The sequence below is a fragment of the Acipenser ruthenus genome, chromosome 1 (genome assembly GCF_902713425.1).
Source record: "Acipenser ruthenus chromosome 1, fAciRut3.2 maternal haplotype, whole genome shotgun sequence".
Lineage (NCBI taxonomy): Eukaryota > Metazoa > Chordata > Actinopteri > Acipenseriformes > Acipenseridae > Acipenser > Acipenser ruthenus.
In genome coordinates, this window is record NC_081189.1 from 11,920,635 (window position 1) to 11,943,189 (window position 22,555).

Sequence of the window (22,555 nt, forward strand, 5' to 3'; positions counted from 1 at the left end):
TATTGGTGGGGTGAATATGAATTTCATGGTGTATTGGTGGGGTGAATATGAATTTCATGGTGTATTGTTGGGGTGAATATGAATTTCATGGTGTATTGTTGGGGTGAATATGAATTTCATGGTGTATTGGTGGGGTGAATATGAATTTCATGGTGTATTGGTGGGGTGAATATGAATTTCATGGTGTATTGGTGGGGTGAATATGAATTTCATGGTGTATTGGTGGGGTGAATATGAATTTCATGGTGTATTGGTGGGGTGAATATGAATTTCATGTTTTACTGGTGGGGTGAATATGAATTTCATGGTGTATTGGTGGGGTGAATATGAATTTCATGGTGTATTGGTGGGGTGAATATGAATTTCATGGTGTATTGGTGGGGTGAATATGAATTTCATGGTGTATTGGTAGGGTGAATATGAATTTCATGTTTTATTGTTTGTTAGCAGCTAAGCTGGTTGATTTGAGGCCTCTAAAAGCAGGCCAGTTGCATTTTCCTGTCTCAGAGAATAGATCAAACACAGTTCTCGTGACAAGCAGTCCAGACGTATCCCTATTAGATAGGGTGAGGTTGCATGAGCATCAAAAGAAAACCAATCGTTTTATCTGTGTAGCACACACCATTCAACACCCCAACATTTAAAACCAGCCTCCTTTTAAAAAGAAATACACCGGGATGAGTGCCCAACAACTGGGAATAATCAGCCACTTCATTTGCATTTACATCTACCAAAATTATGCAAATTCCAAAAGTTTAATTCACGGTTTGCATACAAATTACACTTTTTTTTTTCTTTTCTTGTACGCCACCAATGCGTGAAGAGAATGTCTTTTTTTCTTCAAATGTTTTTTTTTTGTATTCCACACAAGGTTGATGTCCAAAAAAACAAAAAAAAGTGCAATTGTTTGCATCTAAAGAATACTAGAACTGAATTTACATTTGACTATGATATAGTTCACAGACTCTTTACTAGTGCCCTTGCAATATGAATAATATCTGTTCTACCCCAAGCGAATTGAGCATCAATACAATAAGAAAAGAAAATCTGAATGCTTTGAAATACAGTAGTCTCCGGCTAAGAGAACAGCCCTCTGGAAGCAAGTGAAGTGTTCTCATAGCCAAAGTGTTCTCCAAGAAGTAGTTAGCCACCAGACACAATATGAATCAATAAATAAATAAATACATATGTATTACTTGTCATAACGCATCAACATGAAATTAACTGAATAAGTAAAAGGAAAACAATAGGCAATTGTATGTTAACAAACTATAATAATAAAGTAACAGACAATCCAACGGTCAAAAAGCTTAAATCACTATATACTCTGAAATCAGCTGCCGGTGTGTTTCGGGCTACCACAATGGCAGAGGCAAAAAATATTGGGTTAACTTAACGTTAATAAATTAACTGTCAAATAAATTAACACAGCACCCCTACACATGTTACAAAATGCAGCAGCAATATACAAGACATGCACATTATTTAACAGAATGGTGAAGCAACTCACCAGAACGGGAAACACCAAATTGCTTGACGAATTGTGTCTGATTCAGGTTTTTTTCAAGAGCTCTAGCTTTCCAACTCTGTGCAGCAAGAGAAACAGCGGCCCATTTTGCTGTTTGTTTACATGCTATAATTCAATGATATGATGGAATTTCTGGAAAGAGTTAATAAACCAATCGGTGTCTCTCAAGACACTCTCGTGATGACAAGTCACTTTTTTACAAGACAGTACTGTGTCTGTTGTGAACGAATCGCTATTGGTGCCAAGAAGGTGTTCATTTAAGCAAAGTTCTTGTTCCTTTAGCCAGAGCATTTACAATGGGAAAAATCAGTTTCACCACAAGGGTGTTCCCTTAGGCAAAGTGTTCTATTAGGAGGTGTGCTTATACATGGATACTGTACTACTCTTATCTAATTAATAGCAACATGTTTTATAGTTAAACACCTGAAGTGTCTGACTTTAATAGAAGCAAAGAGGGCAAGTCAAAGACAAATGCATTGTGGACTTGCTGATACGCACCAACCTGTCTTTGTAATTTTATACCAGAGAGATTTCCATTTCACAGCACAGAGTGCACCGCTCTGATTGAGAACAAAGGGCTGCAGTAAGTCTGACCCTTGTCAAAGTGTTCATGTGTTCACACTTAGAAAACAGAGTTTAAGTTATCCTCTTACTGCAGGAGAGCTACTTTAGCACTCATGAGAAAACCAGCTTTAATTCACCAAATGATGGATCACATCAAATTCAAATTCAAGGCTGAAAAGGGGTTTTAAAAGCCTTGGTGGTGTACTGTACTCCTACAACAATGAGAAAAGTATAACAACGCTGACTGGCAAGAAGCTACTGTTCATTCACAAAGACATTGTACACTCAACTCTGTGGAGGCCAGAAACAAGCCCTTCTCAGTGTGGAAGAGTGAAGCAAGTTCTCAAACCCAGCAGCTAGCAGCACTGATATATTACATTGAGAAAATAATACATTCAACTGCTTTACATCTATCGCTAAATGTTTTTATTAAATGCATGTTTGTTGCTTGTTTTAAAAACAAGACCTTGACAAGTCAGGGCCTTGTGTCTTTTTAAAAAGCTTTCTAGGAACCCTTTAAAAAGTATTCTACCATGCTTGTTAATGTAAACATAGGCCTTGTTGTTATTACTGCAGTGGTGTATCTGAAAGGGATTAGGTCTGGTGAAAACACAGTCACAGCTGGATCCGCAGGAACATTCACTCAGCACCATTGTGCAAACAGGAGAGCTTCAGCTGTTGCATGCAGAGCACTTTTACAGTCTTGTCCTTTAGGGAGGTTGCAATGCATTTGAAACCATTATAGTTTAAAGAAAACCTACAACTTATGACCAGTGATTATAAATGACAGAACAAATGACTTTATGTATTCGTACATATGCACAGCTTACTAAACATATTCCGGTTTTCTTGGAATACATCTCTAAAATTAGAGGAACTTTTTCATTAGAGTTGATGTGTCCCTTAAAGACAACACATCCTTCTTAGTGTATTTTGCATTTATATTATAAACTATACATTTTTCCACTTTCAATACCCATTTTCCTTCACCAATTTATTTGTTTACATATTTCAGATTTTTTCCAATTTTATTTAAGATGTTAGTAATTATTTATTTTTTCATGCAGGGAGGAAAAAGACAATTTCATATCTAATGTAATGTACAATACTGAATATATATATAGAAGTTGTTGCATGGAGTCCCAGCAACAGGGTAACTTTAAACATTTAATTAAGAATTATCTTGGATACAGGAAATGGTGACCTCATTTTGAAATGTATGCACAATTCTGAATTGTTAAAATAAAAAGAAGTTTCCAATCTGCTTTGAAAATGCATGGGAATGTACTGGCGGACTCCAGCCTATGGCCTCTAACCTGTTTCGAAGTAAATCAGGGACGCTAATGTGGACAAACAAGTCCTTTCCACACTGTCTGATCATCTCCTGGAGCCTCCATCCCTCTCCTCAACAGTCTAGCCATCCTCTCTCACTGGAGCCCCGGACTCATGCATTACAGCTCATTACATTCGATCCCAGGTTAGTCAAATGGAACTGCCAGCAATTCCCAAAGGCATGACTTCAAAAACCCGTCCATGTCAATGAAGTAAATCCCAGAGAGTCAGGTCACCCAGATCAATGATCAAAAGAAAACCCAGAAAACAACAGTACAAAGAACCAGGAAGAATATGAAGCACAGCAACTGCAATGAGCCAGTTCCTTCAGGAAATACAAGCATCGCGCAGCCCTCTGCAGCTCCTCAGCTCCGAGTCTGATTACTGCGCAGTCCTCTGCAGCTCCTCAGCTCCGAGTCCGATTACTGCGCAGTCCTCAGCTCCGAGTCTGATTACTGCGCAGTCCTCTGCAGCTCTGAGTCTGATTACTGCGCAGTCCTCTGCAGCTCCTTAATGTGCTGTTGTCTGAACTTGCCCTGTTCAGCACTGCTACCGAGATCACTTTCTTCTCTATCATTTGGTACATGCCCCGGAGATTGTCTCAGACAGTGAACTCAACAGTGAAAGAGCAAGTGGACACATAAGCAATGTAGTTTTATTGTGGTATAAGTTGAAACTGGAGCAGTGAAGAAGGAGAGATGGCAGGCACAGCCACAGCTGTTTTAAAAGCGGGAAGATGATTTCCTGTCCATCTGCAACAATTGTTTACCAAACTGTTGTAATTAACTCTTGTTTGATATGCAGAACAGGGAGCTGCTCTTACTTTGGAAACTGGGGAAAGCTGCCCCCTCTGATAGTCTGAATTGATCTGAGCTTTAGGTTTTGTTTGTTTGTTTTTTTTATTTTCCCAATACATCCCTATCACTCAGTGTCGATTCAACATGACCTTTGAACCCATTCTGTTACCCTGTTTACATTTGTCAACTAAAGATGAAACGTTTCAGTCAACCATGATATGCTATTGGTTCTGTTTGAAGCAGCAGTCTTCAGTCACAGTGGATTAGCTGTTCCACACCATGGAGAAGCATTCCAAGTGATTTGGGGTTGAGCTGCTTGTTTATATAACTAACTTGCATGCTACAATCATCTATTAAAACACAAATAAAAAAGTGCTGTTTTAGCTTCTGCTGTGGTTATATCCACCTTGAACCCATCCCAGACGCTCCTCTAGTTCGACGAGCCTGTATCTGAAGTCACGAGATGAAGCAGGGAGCTGGTGGGTTACAGTAACTGATATGTTGTCTCTTTCACTCCTGCAGCACACAGGTCTGTGCAGTTATTTACTTAACCTTTTGACTTCCACCATGTCACTGTTAAAATGGCACTTTAACTTTGTTCTATAAAAGCTTTGTTATATCATTTTACAATCACACAGAACACCACATTGTTAACATAACCTAAGAGAAAACACAAGGAGATTCTGACAGGAAATCAGAATTCTGTAGCTTATGACAGCGTGTTGTGGTTGGTTTCATAACCAGTGCTGTCAAAAACAATAATCTCTTACACATACTGGATGTACTTTTAAAGAGAACACAATTTACATGTACATTAGGACATTAGGCAGGAGAATACAATTAGGAGCCCTCTTGTTTATTCAGCATAACTAATGGAATGTTCCACTGACTGTGCCAGACTTGTACACTGCAGGATTGATCAGGGGAAGGCAGGCTTGTACACTGCAGTATTGATCAGGGGAAGGCAGTGTACACTGCAGGATTGATCAGGGGAAGCCAGGCTTGTACACTGCAGTATTGATCAGGGGAAGGCAGGCTTGTACACTGCAGTATTGATCAGGGGAAGGCAGGCTTGTACACTGCAGGATTGATCAGGGCAAGGCAGGATTGTACACTGCAGGATTGATCAGGGCAAGGCAGTGTACACTGCAGGATTGATCAGGGGAAGCCAGGCTTGTACACTGCAGGATTGATCAGGGGAAGGCAGGCTTGTACACTGCAGGATTGATCAGGGGAAGGCAGGCTTGTACACTGCAGGATTGATCAGGGGAAGCCAGACTTGTACACTGCAGGATTGATCAGGGGAAGGCAGGCTTGTACACTGCAGGATTGATTAGGGGAAGCCAGACTTGTACACTGCAGGATTGATCAGGGGAAGGCAGTGTACACTGCAGGATTGATCAGGTGAAGCACCACTTGGTGTACACTGCAGTATGGGCTCAACCCACAGGCTGGAGCTGAACACCCATCCCATCAAAAACACACAGCTTCTGTGGAGTTTCATATTGCACTGGAGTAAATCTTACGCAGAATAAATGACCTTAAAACAAACGTTCCCAATGTTCAATTCAAAGAAGTCTTAAAACATTGTACTGACTTTTCCAGTTTTTTTTAATCTACCACCCTTGATGAAGAAATTCACAGAAGAGGTGGTGTGACAAATGGAAAACAAATTGTATTAAAGGAACCTTTTCTTTAACAACAATATATTTTTTGCTACACACAAGGGAATACTTTAAATGAAGACCATTCGAAGGCCACCAGTTCAATGCCAAGGGTAAACCACAAGGCTCAGGGCCAACTATGATGTAATGTAGCTTATCCGCATTGGAGAAGCACTGTTCCCTACATATACATCCTCAACCACAGAGAGCACAACCACGCTACAGATACATCCTCAACCACAGAGAGCACAACCACGCTACAGATACATCCTCAACCACAGAGAGCACAACCACGCTACAGATACATCCTCAACCACAGAGACCACAACCACACTACAGATACAGATACATGCATGTCACATTAATGAAACTGAGAGTCATTCCCTTTGTATTCAGAGCCGCACGGCACTCTCACATTAATGAAACTGAGAGTCATTCCCTTTGTATTCAGAGCGGAACGGAACTCTCACATTAATGAAACTGAGAGTCATTCCCTTTGTATTCAGAGCCGCACGGCACTCTCACATTAATGAAACTGAGAGTCATTCCCTTTGTATTCAGAGCGGCATGGCACTCTCGCATTAATGAAACTGAGAGTCATTTCCTTTGTATTCAGAACGGCATGGCACTCTCACATTAATGAAACTGAGAGTCATTCCCTTTGTATTCAGAGCGGAACGGTACTCTCACATTAATGAAACTGAGAGTCATTCCCTTTGTATTCAGAGCAGCATGGCACTCTCACATTAATGAAACTGAGAGTCATTCCCTTTGTATTCAGAGCGGCATGGCACTCTCACTTAATGAAACTGAGAGTCATTCCCTTTGTATTCAGAGCCGCACGGCACTCTCACATTAATGAAACTGAGAGTCATTCCCTTTGTATTCAGAGCGGCATGGCACTCTCACATTAATGAAACTGAGAGTCATTCCCTTTGTATTCAGAACGGCATGGCACTCTCACATTAATGAAACTGAGTCATTCCCTTTGTATTCAGAGCGGAACGGTACTCTCACATTAATGAAACTGAGAGTCATTCCCTTTGTATTCAGAGCAGCATGGCACTCTCACATTAATGAAACTGAGAGTCATTCCCTTTGTATTCAGAGCGGCATGGCACTCTCACTTAATGAAACTGAGAGTCATTCCCTTTGTATTCAGAACGGCATGGCACTCTCACATTAATGAAACTGAGAGTCATTCCCTTTGTATTCAGAGCGGAACGGTACTCTCACATTAATGAAACTGAGAGTCATTCCCTTTGTATTCAGAGCGGCACGGCACTCTCACATTAATGAAACTGAGAGTCATTCCCTTTGTATTCAGAGCGGCATGGCACTCTCACATTAATGAAACTGAGAGTCATTCCCTTTGTATTCAGAGCGGAACGGAACTCTCACATTAATGAAACTGAGAGTCATTCCCTTTGTATTCAGAGCCGCACGGCACTCTCACATTAATGAAACTGAGAGTCATTCCCTTTGTATTCAGAGCGGCATGGCACTCTCACATTAATGAAACTGAGAGTCATTCCCTTTGTATTCAGAACGGCATGGCACTCTCACATTAATGAAACTGAGAGGCATTCCCTTTGTATTCAGAGCGGCATGGCATGCTCACATGGAGGTACTGTACTGTGGGCCTCTTGTTTCCAATGGTTCTGGTTATGCACTGATCCACCAGAATGAGCCCTACACTGTTATTGTGCTTTTTATTATAAAATGAAAGGTTCCGTGATTAAGGAATAATCCAATGTACCTAAAACAGCAACAGGACAGGACACAGAAACATCCTTGTGTCTCCTTTGTTGCAGTTGTAGATGCGAAAGCAATTTGTTAAGAACTTTGTGGAATTGAAATCCACCAAGCAACAAAAGCTTAACTGTTAACTGCTCGTTTCAGATATGTAAATACTTTGAAAATCACAAGTGGGAATGCTGGGAGGTCTAAACAAATCCTGCATGCTGGTGAGACATCTACACAGTGTCTTAGAGCAAGCTGTTTGTTCTTACATTAGAGTCCTGACTGGATGTCTAAAAACACCAAACACCCAAACTAATGGTAACAGTTCAATATTAAAGATCATCACATGCCATGCTATGAAAATGAGTATCTTACAGAAATAGTTATTCAGAATTGATAAACAGAAAATCCACTAAACTACACTGTGTACAGGTAGCAAGGAGTGCAGCTGTTAGATTGACGCTGTTACACTGTGTACAGGTAGCAAGGAGTGCAGCTCTTAGACTGACACTGTTACACTGTGTACAGGTAGCAAGGAGTGCAGCTGTTAGATTGACGCTGTTACACTGTGTACAGGTAGCAAGGAGTGCAGCTGTTAGATTGACACTGTTACACTGTGTACAGGTAGCAAGGAGTGCAGCTCTTAGATTGACACTGTTACACTGTGTACAGGTAGCAAGGAGTGCAGCTCTTAGATTGACACTGTTACACTGTGTACAGGTAGCAAGGAGTGCAGCTCTTAGATTGACACTGTTACACTGTGTACAGGTAGCAAGGAGTGCAGCTCTTAGACTGACGCTGTTACACTGTGTACAGGTAGCAAGGAGTGCAGCTGTTAGATTGACACTGTTACACTGTGTACAAGTAGCAAGGAGTGCAGCTCTTAAGACTGACACTGTTACACTGTGTACAGGTAGCAAGGAGTGCACCTCTTAGACTGACGCTGCTTAATGTCATATATAGTAGAGCAGCTTATTGTTTTTTGTCTGCATTATTTATGGCTTTCTCTTGTGGTCTTTTACAGCATGTAGAGATTTGTGCCATTAACTGAAGTTGGCGTGACAGAACACATAAACACATTGCTGCTGGATACTCTGGGGAAGGCAGGCCAGTATCTGGAACAGAATGAGCCCATGCAGTGTGAGTGTTCGTTGATATCTATCACTTCCACTGCTGAGTCATACCATTTCCATTAAGAATACTGAAGGGTTCGAGTCTCTCTCTTCCTCTTATCTGAAGTACTGAACCCTAACCCTAACCATACATTGCCATCAAATGTGAAAACAACTTCTTTGTACCTTGTGAACAATACTTTGTATATTTTTCAAATCCACTGATTTATCGAGCTGGTAATATTTTTTGTCCCCAAATCTAGCCCTTTTTACCTGATTTCTGAAGGACATTTGCAAATATCTATCAAATACCCCTCAGAACACTGTGAGAGTCAGATTTCCATTAAGCTTAATTATCTGGAATGACAAGTGACACAAGCTATAGATCAATATTATTTGGTAAATATCTAGTACAGACATGCTTAACAACACCACATATCTAATGCAAATGTAGAAGTTATACAACATTCCACCAATAAAGGGGTCAATAATGAACCCAGGTGGAAATACCAGTCGTATGAATTGTAGCGCTGATAGGGCAGCGCTGAGACCATTAATAAAACCTCATTATGGTGGATACTCTTCTAGTCTTGTGCACTGCTAGAAGTCTCTATGTAAAGACCATGCAGTCTTAGCTTATCGAATCCATCGTGATGACAATAGCTGTGCAGTACAGGAAAGCCGTGTCTCGGAAGCCTCTGCTGTATAAACAGTGTCCAGCTCCTCTGAAACTCTCACAGCTCAAGCTGATTTTAAAGCAGGTGAAATAGACCCCGGAACGATCTCCCTGGCTGTCACAGCCCTCCCAGCATCCTCTCTGCCTGTGCTGTTCAGAGTGGCGGTACTACTGGGGGCAAATGAGGTTGGAAGCTTCTCAGGCTGTTTCAGCGGGACTTCTGATTCCCACCTAAACAGAAGGAGGAACAGCACTCTTAAATTCCAATGCACAGGGTGTCAGTAGAGGATACATCTTTTTAAATGTACATCCATAAAGTATACGATACTGCAGCTTTAAAAAAAAAAACAAAAAAAACACTACAGTACAGTACAGCAATCTAAAATGTTGATAGCAAGCACAAATTATACGATGAGTGTTTAAAAACAGCTAAATCAGTCAATCCACTTTCACTAACATCATTCACGTGTGGCTGAATTACAACAAAACTACTTTAAATAGCCAAGCTTAATGGATAGATTTAGAGCAGTAATACGCTGGGATTGCCTGAACTGACCTTTACATGTACATGCCTACGTAGAACTAGACAGTTTACAGTTCAGCAATAATAAATAACACCACCACCACCAATATGATCCTCTCAATCACACAAATCCTCAGAAGAGGACGCACCCGTGCAGTGTAAACATTTACAAACTACACCAACGTATTGCAACAAAACATCCACCTACTACTTCCGGGACCCACAAACAGATACAGTAACTTCTTCAGAATGTTTGAACACATTCTGAACTAGTCCTGCCAACTGATAAACAAGGAGTGACTGACGCGGGGTCACCCAAATCAGGGCCAGCAGAACATAAAGCCAGCAGGCGCTCTAACGCCCCCCTACAGTTGGGATTTGCATGCATACATGTTCTGGCCAAGTTCAAACTATTGCAACATTTTTAAATGAAAATATATATCTTAGATGGCAACCAATCCTAACCTCACATATACATGTGCACCGGTTGCATCCCAATTTCTATTAGTGTCCTGGAGAGAAAACAAGACATCTACCCTCTCAATTGATCTGTGTTAACCATTGCAGTGCCATTCAGGGGCCTCTCAATTGATCTATTATTGTACGTGAATACATCGTGTGGAGGGGTTCTCTTATTGTATAAGTGAATACGTTGTGTGGAGGGGGTCTCTTATTGTATAAATGAATACGTTGTGTGGAGGGGGTCTCTTATTGTATTATAATTATTTGTTTATTTAGCAGACGCCTTTATCTAAGGAGACTTACAGAGACTAGGGTGTGTGAACTATGCAGCAGCTGCAGAGTCACTTACAACTACGTCTCACCCGAAAGACGGAGCACAAGGAGGTTAAATGACTTGCTCAGGGTCACACAATGAGTCAGTGGCTGAGGTGGGATTTGAACCGGGGACCTCCTGGTTACAAGCCCCTTTCTTTAACCTCTGGACCACACAGTGTATAAGTGAATGCGTCGTGTGGAGGGGGTCTCTTATTGTATAAGTGAATACGTCGTGTGGAGGGGGTCTCATTGTATGTACAAGAGGTGTCATCTTGTGCAGTTTGGGCGAGAGGAAATGAATGGTTGATTTCTCATATGGGATTTACAATCAGTGTTTTGTTTTAACAGAAACTATTAACCTTTTTCCCCACTCTTAACTTGATGAAGAGAAGAGAGAAAAGAGAAAAGAGAAGAGTTTGATGCTTACAGGGCTACCAGAGTGCATTATTGTTCCCTTTTAGCCGAAGCGTACTCACTTTCTTTTTCCTTGATGATTCACTCATTTACAGGGTTGCTTCACGGAGTGGAAACATTTCATTGATTAAATGATTTGTTGTTGTTTATTATTCTTATCCCTCTGCAGAGGCCGTGTTATGAAATACAGGATATACTGTGACGCAGGCAGTGGATACAAAACATCTCCTTGATGCCCTGTGAATAACCCTTTAAACTTCCTTCAGCAAAACCTCGACCTGTGGAAGCGGAGCAGGGCATTTTAACTGGCTTTCTTCACACTGTAGAAATGCAGCCTCTTCCCCTCGGAGAACAAGCACATGTTGGGTTTGGAAGCTTACCTCTTGTAGAGAGCGGGCAGCTGGCTTGTCTTGATGGTTGGCCAGTATTAAGAAAGGCAGTATGCAGAGCTGGGGGTGCTGCAGGGCTGAGTGAAGCTCGTTTCTTGCGATTTCTAGCTCCTCTTCTGAAGAAGCACTGTCCAGTACGAATATCACCCCTTGGGAGCCTTGGTAATATCGACTCCAGTACTTCTTGATATTGTCAGCCCCTTACAAAGCAAAGCAAAGACGTTATTGGCTTATTTAACAGCAGTCTTGAACAGTTTCATGCAGATGTAACTTATGAGTTGTAGCTTTGTGAATGTGTGAGTTTGTAATGTACAGGAGAATATCAGCATTACAAACACATTGGGAGGGTGTTCATAAGTACACTAAATCAGAGATCAGATACCTATGTGTTACCTTCCCTACCGAGTCACATACACTACCTGCAATCAGATCTGCATGCGTCCGATTGACACCGAACCCTAACCTCTAACCCCTAACCCTAACACTCCCCACTGTGTCACATGCACGACATGCAATCAGATCTGCATGCGTCCGGTTCACAGAACCCTAACCTCTAACCCCTAACCCTAACCCTAACACTCCCCACTGTGTCACATGCACGACATGCAATCAGATCTGCATGTGTCCAGTTGACACAGAACCCTAACCTCTAACCCCTAACCCTAACCCTAACACTCCCCACTGTGTCACATGCACGACATGCAATCAGATCTGCATGTGTCCAGTTGACACAGAACCCTAACCTCTAACCCCTAACCCTTACACTCCCCACTGTGTCACATGCACTACATTCAATCAGATCTGCATGTGTCCGATTGACACAGAACCCTAACCTCTAACCACTAACCCTAACACTCCCCACTGTGTCACATGCACGACATGCAATCAGATCTGCATGCGTCCGGTTCACAGAACCCTAACCCTAACACTCCCCACTGTGTCACATGCACTACATGCAATCAGATCTGCATGCGTCCAGTTCACAGAACCCTAACACTCCCCACTGTGTCACATGCACTACATGCAATCAGATCTGCATGTGTCCGGTTCACAGAACCCTAACCTCTAACCCCTAACCCTAACACTCCCCACTGTGTCACATGCATGACATGCAATCAGATCTGCATGCGTCCGGTTCACAGAACCCTAACCTCTAACCCCTAACCCTAACACTCCCCACTGTGTCACATGCACGACATGCAATCAGATCTGCATGCGTCCGGTTCACAGAACCCTAACCCTAACCCTAACACTCCCCACTGTGTCACATGCACTACATGCAATCAGATCTGCATGCGTCCGGTTCACAGAACCCTAACACTCCCCACTGTGTCACATGCACTACCTGCAATCAGATCTGCATGCATCCGGTTGACATACAGACATATGTTCAGATGCATGCCCAGCCACCACCAGTAGGGGATGAGCATTCGAGAATTGCTTGTAAATTAAATTTGAGAAAATGCTTTTATCCTGTTTTGGTTAGGAACATAATTTCCAAATGCTTTAACCTAAATCTTTAACCTGAGGAATATTATGAACAAAAACTAATGTGAAATGCCATTTTAATTAAAATGGCCAGTTTGAATAAACTGGCCAGAAGGTTCTGTACATTTCCTGGCTCATGTTGATGCAGGTGATAAGTAACGGTCACTTCAAATCTACATCTTTAAGCAAGTTTCCAATCAAAACAACCTGAGCTCTTGTTTCCCACTGGATTGCAAATTATTAACAGATCTTTGTCAACTGGAACAATCCCAACTGCTTTTAAAACTCCCGTGGTTAAGCTATTACTCCAAAAAATCTCATTTAGATCTACAGTTTCGTGCAATTTTAGACTGATCTCCAAATTACCTTTTATAGCGAAGATCATGGAGAAGGCAGAAGCCAATCAACTTAATATGTTTCTTTAGAACAATAAAGTTGCCTTAAAAACTGGGTAGGGTTGTCTGGAACTGTACTAAACTGCTTTAAATTATATCGTACTAATAGACGGAATTTTGTTTCCTTGGGAGATTCAGCATCAGGGTTATTTACAATTACCTGTAGCGTAAACATAGTGTACATTTTCACAGCTATGATGATGATACACAGCTTTATATTTCTGTGAAACCTGGGGACACCTCTGCGGTCTCTGATTTAATTCAGTGTCTGAATGATGTAAAAATCTGGATGTCTCCATTTTCTACAATTAAAATCAGATAAGACAGAAGTTTGCATTTTGCAAATTCCAGCAACAACTGTAATTTGCCAATTCTCTAATAACAGAGTTGAGTAATTTAAATTCAAACCTAAAATCAGAGGCCAGAAATGTGGGATTCATATTTGATTCTGATTTATGTTTTGAGGCTCATATCCGTAATGGTCACCAAAGTATCTTTTTATCATCTATGAAATACTGCTAAGATTAGGTCTTGTCTTTCATTGTCTGATTCTGAGACGCTAATTCATGCTTTTGTGACCACATAACTCCTGTGCTGGCTTCTCTACGCTGGCTTCCTGCAAGATATACTCATTATAAGATCCTACTTTTGACTTATAAAACACATCACGGCCCGGCACCTGATTATCTAAAGAGCTGTTGTCCCTGTATGTATCTAGACGTGCTTTAAGGTCGGCTGATTCTGGTCTTCTGTCCCTCCCATAGATTAAGACAAAAAGTAAATGAGAAAGAGCTTTCAGTTACAATGCTCCCAGCTTATAAACTACCATCTGATATTAGAGATGCAGAGTCACTTCATATTTTTAAAACCAAGATTAAAAACTCACTTTTTTTAGACTAGCATTTTATAGACAATGTTAAGTGTTCATCTCTTTTTATTTCTCTACTAATATTGATGTTTTTTATTTTTTGGGGTTTTGATTTATTTTACTACAACTTGTTCATATTCCTGTTTTTGTATTGTTTTAATTCATTTTATTGTAATTCTTTGTTTTTATTGACTTTTTAAAGCGCTTTGATATACTGTTGTATGAAAGGCGCTATATAAATAAATAACCATACTTGCTTACTTAACAACCAATCAACAAAGGGTATTCCACTGGTTTGTGTTTCCAAAGACATTTACCACTTTACAACATTAAACATACACCACATTACAGCTATTTACACCAATAAAACCCACATTACAGCTGCAATTAATACACGTAACTGCAGTGTTTTCAGATTTCCTGTCCTGGCAGATTACAAAGAGTTACAGTTTATTCATCCCATGTTAACATCGCATCAGGTTTCATTTAGCTAGGCACTATATTATAATTAGGGCTTCTAGTTTTGAGGTTTTATTTTTGATCACGTGACGTCCCTTTAAACATATTTTGAGCCGATTCACTTTCTTAATCAAACGCTAATTACCAAAGGAAGTTGTTTCTTTTTACCCTCATGTCTTGATTGAGTTAACAAACGACGTGCATTGATCTCACCTGATTCTATTTCCTGCATTTCGTTCCGACTCAGATCGCCGAATTCATCTTATTAATTTCCACTGCGTTAGTTTCTAGTAGTGCATCACTAATTTAAACAATCTGGTATTCAGTTAAGGCTTAACAACCATTAATTAAGGTTTAAAGGGAGGGAGAGAGATGGAAAATAAAAACCAAAAACTAGAAGCCCTAATTATATACCGTACAGCTATGGCTAAAAGTGTTGCATCACCCTATAGAATCAACTAGTTTTGCTTCATAAAGTTGAATGAAACCTGCTGAATAATGTTACGTTAATATATTGAATTACATACCGCTTTGTAGTTGTCCATATACTTAAGGAATATACTTAACTAGTTAAAATTTTCTTCCACAAAAAAACTGTTCAAATTGCATTTTGGGCCCAAGACTTCACAGCTAATGTATTTCATTATAGTAGATCCTAGGTTGGGGAGTTATTGGCAGCTCTGACCAGTAACATCATCATCTCGTGAGACTGACAGCTACAGTTCAGTGCATACCAGCATGCTGAGTGCATGAAGTTCATGCTGTGATTTATAGTCTGGTAGTGAGAGCTACAACCTGACGAACCACCAGCACATTACTGAGTCCTGAGACAATGTGCTAGCAGCTTTCTATGTGGCCCTCACTGGAGGAACATGGAAGTGAAGTCATTCTAGCAGGAGTTATGTCATCCAACAGAAACTCCACGTGGAGTTCCCAGCAATGTCAAGCAGCAAATCATAACAAGCTCTAGTCCCTTCTTCTATCTTGTGCTGTAATCACTTTCGGTGTTTAATTCTCAAGGCAGGTTCGATGCTTTTTAAAACATGTCTTCATTGATGACCGGTCCTTGTTAAGCAGATTGCTTAATCCAGTGGTTCTCCAACAGGAATAAAGATACTTTGTAAGCAAGGATTCTGAGTCAGGTAAAGCAGGCAGTAATTCCCATACCCATTACTTGTTAAAGTGTAGTGTATTACAGAAACAGCTCCTCAACCTTACTGGATTGCTGACTGCATTGTCGTCTCTCACTCGCACAATTAGACAGCTTATTACTCTTTTTCTTCAAGTTATCTTTGTCTGTTTTGACTTCTGAAATTCTAGGAACATTGAGAATGTCAGCATATCATCCTATATGGCACACAAGCATTTCACCACAGCAACGAACAGTCATTAAATGGAAGAGAAGACGAGGCATTGCACATTATCTGCTCACCACTAGAGGTCACAGTTTCCCAATGGCCAATTCTTAGCTCCCGAATTTCTGACCACGCTCTTGTGTATGCTGGTATTGAAAAATACAAGGTTTAAAGGTTCAGGTAAAGTACCAAGAGGTGTCAGGACAGAAGTATTTAAAAAAAAAAAAAAAAAAAAAAAAGGATTGTCAGCTAGAGTGACTATAGACCAGCTTTGTGGGGTCCCCAGATGACAATTTGAGAACCACTGATACAGACATGGCGAATTAATTGAAGTCACTTTATATCCAACGACAGCTGCATTGCATTTTCTTACCAAACTGAACATCCCTGGGTTGTTCCATCATCCTGTTACTCGTTACACAAAGGCACAGAGATCCTGTAGCCTGAACGGCTAGTCGAGAATTAAAAATGTTGCAGCATTAGATTTTAAGGGAATTTTTCTGATTGTCTTACGGGCAGATCACTGGTTGTCTGCAAACAAAACTGATTTTCCGCAACACAAAAAAATGAATTATATATATTTCATATTTTTGGAAGATGCAAGCCCACTTTTTTGTTTAAAAAAATAAATGAACAAGCACCGTATGTACGTGAAGATCACAACCGAGAGTTTATAGTAAGATCCGATCTGTTCATTTACATGCTCGCTCAGTTGATACATATCTCATTCGCTGACATACACAGCTACACGTAAATGCTTTGTCCATACACAACCAAACAGTACACAGATCATGGCAGATTTGTACTTTCACTACATGACATACTGCATTTTTAAAAGGAAATAAAGGCAGTGCCTAACCAAATGTGTTTTTACATCCATTTCCAAGATTTCACAGATGTTTGTTAAAATTTACGACTTTCACGATTTCCGTGACCTCTGTGACAAAATCGTATCCTTACTTATAATATATGATTCACCAAAAGATACAGTGTCTACTGCACATATCAACCTATAGTAAAAGCCCTTGGAATGTGAAATCAAGTCAAGGTGGTTCCTCAGGGTGTCAGCACATTATATACTGACCTTGAGATAATACTGGAATATAGCTTCAAAATCACTGCTCAGTTGTACAGCACATTGAGTATTAGTATTAGAACATCATATTCATTGAAAGAGCTATATGTTTGGGAATTAAGTCTAGAAGAAAGATCTTCAAATTTGCTTCCATTATTAATTAACATTTGTAAAAATGGCAACAAAAAAAAGAAAAATCAAATCTTGGCAAGAGCAGTGAGGTGTGGTAACAGAAAAAAAGTCTGACTCCTGATGAACCTGCATGCTTGTCAAGTGACACAGCGCGTGTGCATTTCTGTTGAAGGGATGCTGGCACTAGGAATAGCCAGTGCACACATCCACGTCATGTGCCAGCAATGTCTGCATCCCAGCAAGTCTGGAATACCTGCAGGATCACACTTTGTTTAATTGCCACAGCAAACCCCTAGGAAAATGTACAGATAGTTCTGTTTCACCTTCCTATCACTGTCTGAATGATAGAAAAGGACATTCAAATGTCATCAGACCTGCCTACGTTTCACAACCAAATCACATGGCAATCCGTCCTGAACCCTTTGAGCACTTCTCCAGCCCTTCAGTGCTAATCAGCTTTACTTTGTGCTCGTCACTCTTACCAAGTTTAGGAAGAACGTTGCCTCCTCTGAATGGGACTCTTCTCTAAAGCACATTACACTGCTGCGTTCAGCACACCTGTCATGTGCCTCATGCCTCACAGGAATCAGAAATGATCAAGGTCTGGAAAACTGGCCTCATCCTCCGTCATATGCTGTCATTCCTGTCTAGTATTTCATCGTAGAGAAGGGTGGCTTGTTTTTGTTTCTCTTATTCTACCTGGAAAGGCATGTTTTTACAGGACTCGAGGTTGACTTGAGACAACTTGAGTTACTTGTGAAAACAACCCGCATCAAGTTTACCATGGTTATTGTACTTTAATAATTGCTCCTATCTGTATTATGATATTCTGTAATGTGATACATTATAATTAAGGCCCTGTGAAAATCGCGATTTCACAGGCTGGGCGGAAATTGTGAAATTAGCCCAATACCGCGATTTGTACAGTATTCTTAAGAAATAAAAATAATTTCATAATTATTTGTATTTCATACAAAAAATAAAAGAAATCACATTAATGAAACTGTACAGCTCTGCTATGTGCCTGTGTGTAATATTCGCCATGCACACAGTGCTGTGCAATGATTATGTCATTTCACTCTATGTAATCTAAGAGGGAAATTAAATTACTACACACTGTATATGAGAAAATGGACGTCTCTAAAAAGGCTAAAAAATGTGTCTGCAGGAGATCACGTAAAGCAGTATCCAGCAGGAGTTTTACACAGCGATGGAGGTAAACTCTTGTTCTGTATGTCCTGCAATGTTACTGTAGATCACTACCGAAACTCATCTGTTGACAGGCATTTAGATTCACCGAAAAGAGAAAGGCGGAAATCCAGAGCAGTACTGTGACTGCTTTACTTGCAAAGAAACAGTAAACGATGACTTCCATATTCCAAAAGTCCACTTATTAAATTTTGACCTAACAGAGGCGTTTGTTTGCGCATATATCCCTTTTGAAAAATTGGACAACCAAAAGTTACGGAAATTTGTCAGACAGAGTGTAGCAAATGGTGGAGTGATTCCTTCATCAGCCCAGCTGAGACATGAATACTTACCTAAAGTTTCCGAGTATTACAAGCAGGAAATTATGGATTTGGTAAAACAGTCTTGGCTGCTTGTCAGTGGTCACACTGACGAGTCGACTGATGCCCAAGATCAGCATGGGTTACACATTTTATTTGTTTTGCAAGACCTAAATGGTGAACATGCACCTGACGTACTAACTGAAAGCTGTCCTTGCAGATACACTTTACCTACAGGCTGTTAATTACAACACTGTTTCACAAGCTACTGTAAAGTGCTTGAGTAACTTTGATGTCAGTGCATTTATCTGTATATTTGCTATTTAAAAAAAATAAAAATAATCTTTACACGTAATTTATTTTAGATTTTATGCACATTCCGTGAAATTACGATACTTTACCCGTGACAATGCCATGAATTTTAAAGAAAATGTCCGCGATTTTCACAGGGTCTTATTTATAATGTGATAACTTGTAATGTGATACCGTATTACTTCGAATTTAAGACAGTCCAAATTTATCACCCTCAATTTGAGGAAAAAATAAAACATCAAATAAATATGCATTTACAAAGATACTACCTCAGTTATGCTGTTGTATCGTACAAAACTGACACGAAACAGTGTTGTTGTAGATTAACCACGAAGCTTGTTTATTGTGCTGTGGACTGTATAATAATTAAGATGGCGTCTCTGTCGTACACACACCACCACTCACATACGGAATCACACATCCTGGCAACAGCAAACACAACACAACACTCCACTGCATCAGGCAACATGTAACCCAGCAACCACAACCGCATTGAACATTGCTTGGTATGTCAAAAAATACGGGGGTCTGATCAGAATTTCCGATCTGTCCAAGCTGGTACTGTTTGTTAGAAATGCTGAAATTGTAAACGTTTCTCTTGGAATTCCTCAGGAAGCTTGGTTTGTTTTTTCTCAGCCGTGTCACATTGCTGCGTGTGTACTCGGGCAGACGCCTTTGTTGTCTTTTCTCAGCAGTAAGTCACGTTGCTGTTTGTGTACTTGGGTAGCCACGTCTTTTGTTGGCGATTTTAATACACGCATCACTATACTGTACTCCAATTTAAGAAGCAGGCTATTTTTGAGAAGCAAAAAATGATTAAAAAAGTGCATCTTAAATTCGAAGGAATACGGTATTTTATAATGCGATATTTTGTAACAACTGTAGTCGCCCTGGATAAAGGTGTCTGCTAAAAAAATAAATAATAATATTAAGAAATAAATAATAAATAATGTACACAGGAATGCTGTAGTTTCAGGTTGATAAGGGTTACCACGGTTTTACCATTTATTACCATACTTATATTGTCCTTTCTTGAACTATACTTTATTATGCTTCGCTATATTATTACAATTTAAAGTCAGAGTAGCAGAATAAAGAAAAGCAGAGGGAGTGTTTGACATTATCATAGACACAAATATTCCTTAACATGACTTCCCAGAGAAGGTAACAGTGCAGGGCTCCCCCTTCATAAGGCATCCCTTTATACAAGGGCTCCCACTGGCCCCATAATGCTATTCCATTGGCCTTTGCATTCTCAGCATACAGCTGAACACGAAGAGCAGGGCGTGTAACTACGACCCCGACTACACAGTGTTCAAAACATACTATACTGACCAATGGGTGTTAGAATAATCTTTTACAGTAATGGAATATTAGTTTGGACAAACTAAACAATTGCAGAAAACTGAGCATTGAAAATTGTAAGGGTTACAGGGACACCCTGCACTGTTTACATGAAACGAATACCCTTTTCTATGCTGTATCCTGTGCTGTCCGTATCGCATTTTAATCATAATTTTGCGTCGATATTTTTATTAATACACAATGGGTCATAAATCCCCTGGGAAATACATCTTTCAGCTTTTACTCAAAATCGTTCTCAAGAGAAAGACGTTCTCTAATAAGCACCATGCTGTACCAGTAGAGCTCCCTCCTCAAGAAGGCTTGTCCTTTCAATCACAGCACCAGCATTGTTGCATTGACCGGATACACCAGGATTCATTATAATCACAGCACCAGCATTGTTGCATTGACCGGATACACCAGGATTCATTATAATCACAGCACCAGCATTGTTGCATTGACTGGATACACCAGGATTCATTATAATCACAGCACCAGCATTGTTGCATTGACTGGATACACCAGGATTCATTATAATCACAGCACCAGCATTGTTGCATTGACCAGATACACCAGGATTCATTATAATCACAGCACCAGCATTGTTGCATTGACTGGATACACCAGGATTCATTATAATCACAGCACCAGCATTGTTGCATTGACTGGATACACCAGGATTCATTATAATCACAGCACCAGCATTGTTGCATTGACTGGATACACCAGGATGCTCACAGGAGAATTTTTTTTTTGCGAATGCCGTAAAGCAAAAGTTGAGGAATTCATGTCTGGCGGATTTATGACAGATGATGTGTGAATACAAATATCAAAAAGAACCAAGATTATGATTAAAAATATATTGCTGTGATATAGACAACCCAGGATACAATGGGTTTCTTGTGCACACTGCAGCATGTTCCGTCACACTTTCAGAAAGGACTATCCCACAGAGGTTTGCTTAGAACAGTTAGATTAACAATGTTACCTCCAAGTTCCTTTACATTCAGGATGGCGTTCTGGAATGGAACTGCTTTGATGCTAAAACCTGAAAAGAGATGTCAGAATACAATTAGACTCCTACTGATTCTATTACATCATGCATGGATTGTCTGGGGTCACAGAATACAATTAGACTCCTACTGATTCTATGACATCATTCATGGATTGTCTGGGATGGAAAATGTACTTCAACAGACATTTCAGGAATATATGTATGTCCTCGTACCTGTTCACCCATCACTCCTGATCAAAAAGCTTTGAGTGGGCCGGGTCGTGGGCACATACATAACTAGGATGTTAAACCTATGCTTAGGAAACACTCATTTCTCAAATTACTATTTACAAAATCGGGTAAGCTAATATTATCCCATTGCTTGTTTGTTATACAAAAATGTTACACTTTATGAATAACCAGAAAATTCATGACAGGATATTAGCGGAAGGATAATTCTGAAATGCACAGGTTTTTACCCACAACAGGCAACTTTCTTACCAAACCAACCTTTATTACACATTATACAGCGGTTGTGGGTAAACTATATCCTTGATGCTGCCAAATGACTGATTTGTTGTACCTGCCCATTTTGTACAAACAATGCATTATTGCAACGTGACTCACAAGGAGAGTGAAATTTGCAGAAAGCCCTTCGTATCAGTGATAGGGGTTGTGAAACAGCAGATGAACCATCCTGTGTGTGCTTCCCAGTATATTGGAATACACTGGGGACCCCTGCTGTAAGCTTTGGGAACTCATTCAGATTTAGATTTGGTTGTTAGCTTATTTTATCAAAGGCTCCATTAGGTAACCACCCACTCAATACTTGAATACAAGTGCCAGTTCTTTGTGTAGTTTTTTATTTTGTTACAAAAGGAAGACCGATATATAAAGCTAGTGGGTTGCTTTTTACTTCTAATAATATGTGAGTCTCTAGAGATGTTATTGCGTGCAATTACACAACACAGAAGCCCTATTAACAGCAAGTGCATGGGCAAAGACACGCTTTAACAGCACAGCATTAGAAAGGAACTGCTTTACCTGTTCCTAGCTGCAACAAAGTTGTTTCTGGGTAGTTTTTTACAACTAAAGTAGTTTTGCTC

At 40.1% G+C, this 22,555-nt stretch overlaps 1 protein-coding gene across 2 annotated transcripts in view; it reads right to left on the bottom strand.

Annotated features, from left to right (window-relative positions):
- LOC117403706 (ADP-ribosylation factor-like protein 15) overlaps window positions 1-22,555 on the bottom strand; it is a 118,104-nt gene that overhangs the window by 64,132 nt on the left and 31,417 nt on the right. For both annotated transcript variants that reach the window (XM_059001146.1, XM_059001091.1), the window contains exons 3-4: window positions 21,444-21,503; window positions 11,511-11,719 (exon numbers count right to left, since the gene is read on the bottom strand). In XM_059001146.1, coding sequence (XP_058857129.1) covers window positions 11,511-11,719; window positions 21,444-21,503 — 269 coding nt within the window. The remainder of the gene's footprint in view (window positions 1-11,510; window positions 11,720-21,443; window positions 21,504-22,555) is intronic.